Raw genomic sequence first — 10288 nt, forward strand, 5'->3', positions numbered from 1 at the left:
TTACAGACCCAGAGTCAGAGAGTGCTTGTATCCGACTGTGACCCCAGAATTCTCAAAACCAATTTCGTGTTGGTTAGGGATGACTCCCCAGACGCCTCTGGAGGCACGCCACGATGCTTCCCAACCAGCCTGCTTTTGACGTGGCTAAACCTTTATTCACTTCCAGTGATCTTCTTCAGTAGAAAAGGCAAGTGCGGTTATATCCATAGGTCAGAATTTATTTCATACCACCTCGTTTATAGCATTTTCAAGGACAACATTCTGCTCAACATCATTTACACTTGAAAACAGAGAAGCACAACTTGGTAAGGCACCAGGTTACGACAGTCTGGGGAGAAGACCTTGCCTTCATTTTGGCTTGTGTAATACCTGGGTGGTTTCTCCTGAATTCTGTCAAGCACAGAGAACAATATTACAAAAGGTTCATTTCCACATACATGGTAAAAAGTGACAGAACAGGTGGGAAGTATATTGTATTTTTCAATTATGACTGGCCTACACTGTAGGAGTTAAGCTAAAGCGGCATTTTCTAAAGCACAACTCATAAAATCTTCTCTGCAATACCAAGCTGCAAGTTTAACAGTGCTTGAGCTTTGAAGTGAACCAACTTTATGTTTAACTCAAGCACATACTTTTAAGAACTTTTCTGCCCAATCACACAAAGAAAGAAAAATGGAGGAAAACCTGAAGTACAATCAATCGTACGTACTTTACTATTCTATAAACTGCAGCAACATGTTAAAAACGGTTGTGTTTAAATGTCAACCCTCTAGATTTTTAGCGCTAATGGTTCGGGTTATATCAAGTTGGGTTAAAAATAAACCACTTGAGGAAAGCTCTCAGAACTGGGCCGCACAGGCACGCTCCCCTGCCAGGTTACCACCAGTGGCCCCCAGGCAGAGGGGGCCATGACCCCCGCCCCGGGGGGACCAAGAGCAGCCCCATTTGCTGTCACGTGCATAAAATTTCTTTCAAGTCTTGTGTTCTATCTTAAAAATTACTTTGCACTGTACTCCAGGACATTTGCTGAAATATAAAAATACTGGTTAAAATTACTCACCAAGTAAGTCTCCCACAGCCCCCACCCCTGCACCCAAGAGCAGGCGGAGCCCAGCCTGGGACACGGGCCCCCCCACAGACAGATGAGCCAAGCAGGCCAGCTTAGAGTCTGTTCGGAGCATTTCCACAAATGATGTAATTTTATTCACTCAGGCTATGTGACTAAATGCTTCAGGAAACTATGACTGATACCAATTTCAGTAATGAAAAATAGTGAACAATCCATGTATTTTAGTTTTAAAACAGAGAAATCAGTTAATTTTATTTACTAACACAAATCAAAGAAGCCCCTAACCCAATCTTTTACTTCTTCTATAGGAAAACATAAATTCGCTTTTTTAAATACAAAAAAGACAATGCAAGACCCACAGAAGGACAAGACTTTTCCATCCACCGGCTCTACAGAAGTTTCCCTAGTTATTGAATCGATTTTGGTAAATCTGCTTCACCCACCGCAACCAGACATTATAATTCGTGGGGTAGGCTACCTTTTGGCATCTCAGAAGCATAACCATCACAAAGTAAACAAACCTACTCTTCTGATACGCAACTTTTTTCCTCAAGATGAAGCCCTAAAACCTGCCACCTTGAAGAACACAAATGTTTCACAAGCATGTGGTTTTCTGGCTATCCCCCCACAAGGATGCAGCTGACGGGGGGGGAGCTGGGGTCCATACGCGCACCCCGCTCCCGGCGGCCACAGCAGGCCGCCCCTGTGAGCCCTCTGACTCACAGCCCTGGTCTCTGCTGCCCTTTCCCTCAAAGGCATCTGCGGCTTTAACCGGTGGTTTAACAGGTTTCAAGAGACATTCAGTTTAAAACAGGTTTTAAGAGATGTTCGTGTTTTAAGATGGTCTCAAAACTGTGTCAAAATATACTTAAAATCCTATTGGAGTAGGATATAATCAAAAAGAGATCTGTTCAAAAAAGTAACAAAGAGGAAGCTGAGCTTCCCTCACGTGTTTTTGCGTTCATGCTTTTTCTCATTAACTGTTTAAAAGTCTGAATCAGCAGCAAATACAGCCATATACACATATGTGTGTGTGTGTGTGTGTGTGTGTACATTTTGGCTGACTTAAGGGGAAAAAAGTACATTTTGTCTCCTACAATCGTTGGCTGCAGGCCTTTCAAGAGTGTCCATGTCCCTGCAGATGGTTTAGTTTATTTAGTTAGTATGGAAGTTTTAAAACAATTCCCATAGGTGCTCCCTAGAGTTCTAACTACCAGGGTTTAGGCAGTTTGGTGCACACATACAAACAGCAAATACCACGTTCTGATCTCAACATGAATCACTCCCTAAAGAAAATACAAGAGCTTCTGACTAAATACTTGCTTTACTCCACATGGTATGTTGGCTATGTTTATACGATGTCAACACAACTGGTCTAAGAATGAAAAATCCCAATAAACAATGTTTTCTTTTTGGTGTACCCAGGGCCACAGGGTTAGTAGGATGTGCTTTGCTGGTTGATTTTAGATCTTAAGCAACCAGGTATTAGCATATGACAAAAGTGACTGGTTTGAGGTGTTGTAGGCAGAGGTCTCTTGTTTTTTTCTCAGATTTTAGTCCCTTAGAAAGTTTTTTAGAAGTGTGTGGAGTCTTTGGGCTAAGAGTGATTCTCACCATAGCTGGCCAGGGGACACAATGCACTTGCAGGAAGGAGCCCTTATTCAAGGCAGGGTTAACCACACCATTTCTTCTTTTGTTCTTCTGTACATTGTAACGTAGCGAAAAAAAATTTCATTCTTGACACCCAGATCCAAGGTGTCTTTTTCATATTAGATATAAATTAATCCAGAGGTCTAGAGCTCTACATTTCCAGAGTTATGAAAAATGCTCCACTGACTTCAAAAATATCTTGCATAATTAATAATCAGCTCGTCCCTAAGCTCAAACAAACAAGAATATCCAAGGCAAGAAAGAAGACATAAATTGAGAGCTGGACCTATGACACACACACGCTCTCTACACAGCTCCGGCACGATGAGAGGACGCATTCAGCTAATATAGCTTCTACTGCGGGTTCCCGGCCGGCGTCATACAAAACAGCAATACTTCTTCCACCAGGACTTGGAGAGGTTTTTCATTTTGTCTGGAGTCCTGCTTTTGGACTTCTTTGGCTGTTGCTGAGTGTCCGAGTACTGAATGCCCGCAACGATGGCCGCATCAAAGACCTCTTTGAGGTTTTTCTGAGTCAAGGCTGAACACTCGATGTAGGAGGCAGCTTTGATTTCCTCGGCGCACAGCTTGGCCGCCTCTTCGGGCACGGGCTTCTCTTTGCATTTGTCCAGCTCAATAAGGACCTTGACGTCTTCTCTGAGATCCGACTGTGTTCCAACGAGGATGATGGGGGCTTTGGGACAGTGGCAGCGAATCTCTGGCACCCACTTCTCGCTGACGTTCTGGAAAGAGGAGGGGCTCACCACGCTGAAGCACAGAAGGAAGATGTCCGTGTTGGTGTAGCAGAGAGGCCTGAGTTTGTCAAACTCATCCTGCAACCAATCAAAGCACCCAAAAGTTACATTCTCAATTGATTCTCATCAGCAAAAAGACCACTTTACCATTTTTTTCCTTGAAAGGGTCTGGCAGGTCTGGTTACGGAAGGAAGGGCCAGCACCTCGGAAAGCGATCCTGCTGCTTGCTAGCCCCACGAAACCTGCCCAGTGCATTCGATGTTCACATCAGTGTTCACAGCCTTCTGGCAACTTACCACAGGAGAAGTACTTACAGTGGGTGAATGGCAGAAAGCAAATTTACTTTCTCCAGCCTTCAGCCTAGAGCAGCCCAGATTTACTCTTTCAACTCTGGTATTTAGCTACTCTTTTAGAATCAGGGTTAGCAGCCCACGGATCCCCAAGTCTCCAATCTGACCCCAGTGAACCCCATCTAACCCAGCTCCTCTCTTGAAGAATCCAGCCCTGCCCGTTCTCGACAGCTGTGAGTGATGCCCGCCTGGTCCCATCTGTGCTGCACACGGTCGGGGCACGCACAGAGTACAGAGTAATGTCAATCAGACACAAGGACAGACCCAGAACTGGAGCTGAGGACCTCTGACAGCCCACTCTCCTTGGCAATTCAGAGAGCCTATGCCTCTCAAAATCACTTACAACAATGTGACTTACAATGTCACATTGGTTAATACATTTTCATTCTTACTTGATATACCTTTCTTCTTGCTTGATCTCTTTTTCTCCCTCCTTTCTTCCTTTTGGAACTTCCTTTCCCCTTCCCTTTTCCCTGCAAATACCAGGGACCTCCATGCAGCTTTGGGAAGATAACCAAGCATCATGCTGCTGAATACCTGCCAGAGTCATCCACCTGGCAGAGATGCATGCTGGCCACCGGGCACTGTGCAGGGCCAGGGGAGTCGGCTGGGAACAGACAGACCTGGCCTCGGCCCTTGTAGAGATGTCGGCCTCCAAACCAGCATTTCTTCATAGTCTCCTGCAGTGCCTTATTCAATGAACTGAAAGCTTTCACTCAACTCTCTCATAGGAAAATACTTACATCATCTCATTCCTATTTAAAATTTCTATCTGTGGGGGCACCTGGCTGGCTCAGTCAGAAGACATACTACTCTTGATCTTGAGGCCGTGAGTTCAAGCCCCACATTGGGTGCAGAGATTACTAAAAAAATTAATTAATTAGTTAATTAAACCTTTAAAAAATAAAAAAATAAAGTAAAATAACATTTCTATCTGTGGATGCCAGCCTCACACACATGTCCTATGATAGATAACTTCCCAGTGGCATGAAAAAGTGAAATGCCATCCAGGTTTTCAGTACGCCGTTGGCACACTCTGACTATTTACAAAGTCCTATTTATGTGCACAGTATTCTGCATCCGTGGCCCTTCTGGAGGCGTAAAGGAAACCTGGATCTGTTTTACTGGAAGGCACTTTCATCATTTGAGGCTCCACAGTTCAGTTGTAGGGCAACAACCCCTAACAGTACAGACGTCAACCAGCTCAAATGCTCAGGAACGAATCTGGCGTTTCATCACTGCCGCCTGTCAGACTTCTACACACGGTGGTTAAAAAAGAACAACTTGGCTTTCTTAGTGCCAACTTTGTGCTGAAAGAATCAACATAGAAAATCCACCAGGTCGACGATGGCCCAGCAAAGATCTTGTAATAAAACATTCCCTCTGTTCTCAGAGGCCCCAGAAAAGCACAAAACGGAGCCCCGCGTAAGGTCAGCTCCCTCAGGCAGCTGCAGCTCACTGTTAGAAGTCAGTCACCCTTGGCGGTGCCCTGCGAGCTGGGGTTGCATTACCAATAAAAAGAAAGGCAAGCGCAGGGGCTGGGCCTTGTGACAGGGCTTTGGAAATCCAGCTCCCCAGACCTCTTGAGATTCTGGCGAAAGGGTTCAGGGAGCCAAGCAGAAATCAAACCCGCCTCCTCACTGCCTGACCAGAAACCCTAGATATTTGCTGAAATCAACACAACATACATATGCGTGACGAGGCCAATTGGAATGTACCCTCCAGGAGAGGTGTGCTGAGGCCCAGTGATGTGCACGCACCTGCCAGGTCTGTGGGGAAGACATACAGAATTCGGTCAGAGACAGGGCGTGGTGGACAGGCCACTGAATAGTAGTGCTGGTCAAGCTGCAACTTGAGTTTTTGGTTTTTTTAGTACAGAGATTTTTCCAAGTGCCTCACGGGTCAAAAGCCTGAGGAATTTTCAGCTTCTCCTGGCAATGCCACTGTGACCTCCTCCTATTTCAGTGATGGTCCCTTCTCTTATGCCAAAGGTATGTTCTCAACACCCTCGGTCTCTGATCTATTTTCACTTGAGTAAGACTGTGAGTCCAGTGTTAAAAACTCCTTTTAACATCTTCTATGCTCACCTACCTCCCTAACAAGAAAACCCAAAGACACAAAAAGCAATTTCTAGTTACTTATTCATCCAGTAAAGCCATATTCTTGCTCTGAGCTTCCAGATGAAAAACTTGCATTTGGGCCCCGGGTTAGGGCTACCTGTGCTCATGCCCCCCCTGGAGCTGGAAACAGAGGTCGCACAAGTCACTTTAAGCCCACAAGGCTATCCTGAGGACTGCCTGGGGCGGTGGGAGGTGGGGGGAGGGGGGCGGGTTTCACTGGCTGAGTCTTCATTAGGGAAATACAGCAGGTGTCAAATCAAGTCCCTTAAAAGGTTGTTTATCAGATCTGCAGTAAGGAATAAGGAAGGTGGGAAAGAACTACCACTCTGACCTGCTTTGCTATTAGTCAAAATAAGTCCTAATGGATACTTGGAGAGTAGGGGGAAAAAATGATCTTATCTTGCCAGCTGTGTACTTTGCATAGTTTTTGAGGTTGGTTTATTCATTCATTACATAATAAGGTATACTTTACTAATACATCAGTTAAAAAATAGTCAAACTCAATGAAAACATCACTGGGAGACCAGAAGAATAATTTCCAAATAAACTAAATCTTACCAATTTGCACCAAAGTCCTTTTATTTCCCTAATTATAAACTTTTTTCATGAAAATATCTCCAAAATTATTCTTGCGCTTCCCCAGCTTTTAAACAGACCATACTAAGGAAAAATCGACCTCTGCCTCAGTAATTCAGGATCATCTCTACAAAGTTTTTCTGATGATGGTCCTATGCCTCTTTCAAAACTGCCCAGTGGTTTTCTCCCCAGACCCACCTGTCCTGCACCCCAAGCCAACACTGCCTTCCTCCTTATGGCACTTCCCTGGTTTCTTTCACAAGTTCTACTAACTGGTTTATCTTCCCTACAGACTATAAGTCTTCGGAGGGGCAGGCCAGGACTTAAGGTTGCATTCCCCAGGACCCAGCACTCCGTTTTATGTATCCATTATAAACCATGATTAAGCCCTATTCTGCACCAGGCACCATGAGGGCCCTAGGCCTAGAACCCCAACTCAGGAAGCCGGGTCTGTGACAAGAGTCAACAGCTAATAGGAGAGCCCCATCAGTGGGCAGGGATGTGCTCTGTACTGCTTGCTCCTCCCCTCGAGGATCCCCAGGAACTGTGCCTTCTGGGCTTCCTGTCTACGGTCTTATTCTTGGGCTATTCAGCTGCCCCTTTCTGGCGTTAGCAGGAACGTCTATATTTATCCACGTGCAACTCTGACCTCATTTTAAAGATCAGAAAATCAGACACGTAGTAGGACAAAGATTCTTACTTTATAAAAAGCAATTAAGCTTTCATGACAAATACCAAGAGGGCATTCAGAAAGATTCAATATTAGAAGAAAGTGTTCTTTTGAGTCCTCTTTTCCGCAGGCAGGAAGATACACAGTGCGTTTGCTTTTTTCTGCTGCCGCTGAAGGGGAAACGGAGATGCTCCAGTGTAGAAGGGGCAGAAGGGGCAGGGCCACCACTCAGGCCACTCTGGCCACCGCCAAACCCGTGCTGAGCTGGGGACCAAAGCTGCCCAGTCTTGTGTCACCCTGAGTTTTGAAAAATAAACCTGTGAATTTGCTGTCCCAGGGTAGGCAAGCAGTTTGGATGAGGCACTTGGGAATGCTGGAAAGTGAGCTTCTTAAACACAGATCGTCATGTGACAACACCTCAGAAAGTGAGGTGGGCACTTTTACGTGCCCACAAAGGGCCCCTCAGCATTTGCTCTAACTCTAACAAGGACAGGAAAGACTCCATGTTGATGAACTGTCACTATGACAAACTCAGGAGATGGCACCCTGGGTTCGCACAGAGAACAAGGAGACCTCAGTGACGAGCACCGTGCCAAGGGACGACTGGCTGATGATGAGTCCCTGGAGCTCTTCGGGGAACACCCCAATCCCTTGTCCCTCCCTGGGCAGGTCATCCAAGTGCTTGATCCTCAAGACAAGAATAAACATTCACAATTTGGAAAGACGAAGTCCAGATTCATTCATTCCCCCAGCTCAGGAGAGCTTCAACCACTGTATCTCTGCTTCAAAGGATAGGGGTGGCCCTAGAGAGTCAAACCACAGCTTAGGGAGGGATGGGGGGTGCCTGGGGGGTGCAGTTGGCTGAGTGTCTGCCTCTTGGTTTCGGCTCAGGTCACGATCTCAGGGTCGTGGGATCGAGCCCCGTGTCCAGCTCCACACTCAGCGTGGAGTCTGCTTAAGATTCTCTCTCCCTCTCCCTCTCCCCCTCCCTACCGTGCTCTCTTTCTCTCCCTATAAAATAAATAAATAAAATCTTTTTTAAAAACCTCCATCTTTTTCTTGAGCAAATTTAATATTTGGCGTGTTGACCTCTAATAAAATGATTCTATCACCAACTTACTCTGAGAAATAATCGCAAAGCATCATTGATAATTTTTAATATAAACGAGATAGTAAATAAGATCAGAAAGTCCTGTAAGAACTCCCGTTCTTGACCCTGTTGTCCCCCTGCCCTGAGCATGCAAAGCTGGGCCAAACCCTGTTTTAGGGGTGCAGAGCTATCTCCCCTCCCCACCACCCTCTGAGAGAGCAGGGCTGGGGCCACTGCACGAGCCTTTAGAATGACCCGGTTATGGAGGGAGCTTATTGTGAAGCCTCTCTAAGGCTGGCTCCCTGGCCAGCCCGGAGCCGCGATGACCCACTAACCTGCCCAGCCGTGTCGCAGAGCTGGAGTCTCACAGGCCGCCCGTCCACGGACACCACAGCTTAAAAACAAGACAAAAACAATGATCAGGGGGTGGGTGTCTTTTAACCCCTTCCAGGAAAATAATGCCTTCAGCTGCAACTACCATTCTCCCTCCAAACCCTTCGGCTAGTCTGGGTCCCCTAATGAATTAAAGACTTGCCTAAAACAAGGAGGCCCCACGGAGGCATTTTTGTCTTCCAACCGTCCAGCCGTCCAGGGCTGGCAATTCATCGCATGGCCGGGGCTGAAGCTGCAAATCCCTGAGCCGTTTGAGGGCACCCCAGAAGGGCCTGCGCTTTCCGCTCGGCCCCGGAAGATTTATTTTCCTGTCACACTCGTTTCAAAAAACCTAAAAACAACACTGGGGGGGGGGGGTTGCGGTTGTAAATGGGAACCAACCTTGCCGTTTTAACTCAGTGGAAAACCTTACAAATAATTGTTTTCCCTTGGGAAACGTTCCAAGACTTCATGGTTTATCATAAAATTGTAGCTTGTTTTGAGAACATGAGCAAACACAGGCAGCCTGCATTGTCCTGTTTATAGAAGAGGGCACTGTTTATCTCACCGTGTCAGCTCAAAGGGAGGATTAACACAGAAAAGAAAGCCTGCCCACCTTTCCACTGGGATCGGGTACTGGGCAGGGGCCTGCACTGGAGCACAGCCTGGAGGTTTCTATTTGAATTAAGCACTCAGGTCCGTCTAAGTGCAACTTTCTAAGTTGCTTTTAATGTTTACACGAGTCAGCTGGGAGGGAAAAGGAGGAAAAAATAAAACCGTTTGGGTGGAAATCCATTAGTGTAGCAGTTTTATCAAGGGTACCTTAGAGGTGGAAGAAAGCAAGCCCTTGCCATCGGGACCTTCTAAGAGGTCAAGAAGCATTGTTGTTGTTGTTGTTGTTGTTGTTGTTGTTGTTGTCCTTTTAAGAGCAGAGAGAGTGCTTCACTGTGGATTTTAACTTTTTAGTAAATTTCAAAAAGACCTGAAAAATCCTTTATCTTTGTTTCCACCAAACCAAAACACATAGCACACCATACGTAAGGGCTGTAAATGGCTTAAAGAGACACTGAAGAGATACTAAGAAACAGAAACAGAGCCAACGGGGGAGATGGAAGAGGGAGCAGTGGGAGCAGGGGAGAGGGGCTCAGAAGAAATCGCCTTTACTCTCCAGGTTTAATCCAAACCTAAGCCCTTAGTGCTGTTTTCACTAAGTCAACTATGTTCTGCCGTCTCTGTGGCTCTTCAAAGTGGAGACGCCCCGTCCCTGTGAGGGAAGCCACCGAAAGGAACGGACTGACTCTCAGGGCCACAGGTAATGGCACCTGCGCGTCACCTTCCCACGGAAACTCGGCAGCTGCGCCAGCAACGTCGACCTGACGCAACTTTTCTACGCAGCAAACTGACCAGGCAACCTGAACTCGACCTGTTCCTTACTAAATTGCCGTATCATTTCTTTCTGCACAGGCTCTGTCTCCCGTACCCCGCCCCCCTCCGCCGGGCTCCGCTTTTGGGGGCTCCCCGTCGCCCCGCGGTCCCTCAGGTGGCCCCGCGCCTGTCCCGTCCCCGAGGCTCGGGAAAGGTGCTGCGCTCCGCGCCGGGTCCGCTTCCCAGCTGGAGCCCGGCGGGCCCAGCAGCC

At 46.8% G+C, this 10288-nt stretch overlaps 1 protein-coding gene across 1 annotated transcript; it reads right to left on the reverse strand.

Moving 5' to 3' along the window:
• Positions 1-203: 203 nt before the first annotated feature.
• On the reverse strand, positions 204-8889 carry RHOU (ras homolog family member U). Its single transcript, XM_021692292.2, has 3 exons — positions 8816-8889; positions 8616-8674; positions 204-3552 (listed from the first exon to the last, which is right to left on the reverse strand). Exons 1-3 carry the CDS (start codon positions 8841-8843, stop codon positions 3097-3099), a joined length of 543 nt encoding a protein of 180 aa, XP_021547967.1. The 5' UTR covers positions 8844-8889; the 3' UTR covers positions 204-3096.
• Between the last annotated feature and the right edge of the window lie 1399 nt (positions 8890-10288).

Source organism: Neomonachus schauinslandi, chromosome 6, assembly GCF_002201575.2.
Source record: "Neomonachus schauinslandi chromosome 6, ASM220157v2, whole genome shotgun sequence".
NCBI classification, from domain to species: domain Eukaryota; kingdom Metazoa; phylum Chordata; class Mammalia; order Carnivora; family Phocidae; genus Neomonachus; species Neomonachus schauinslandi.

Excerpts from the sequence above, each read along its gene's own strand:
- RHOU (XM_021692292.2), bottom strand. The coding sequence starts at position 8,843 with ATGCCTCCGTGGGGCCTCCTTGTTTTAG. Across the intron at positions 8,675-8,815 it reads GTGGGGCCTCCTTGTTTTAG|CTGTGGTGTCCGTGGACGGG; the intron begins GCAAGTCTTTAA and ends CTTGTTTTTAAG. Across the intron at positions 3,553-8,615 it reads TCTGCGACACGGCTGGGCAG|GATGAGTTTGACAAACTCAG; the intron begins GTTAGTGGGTCA and ends GATTGGTTGCAG.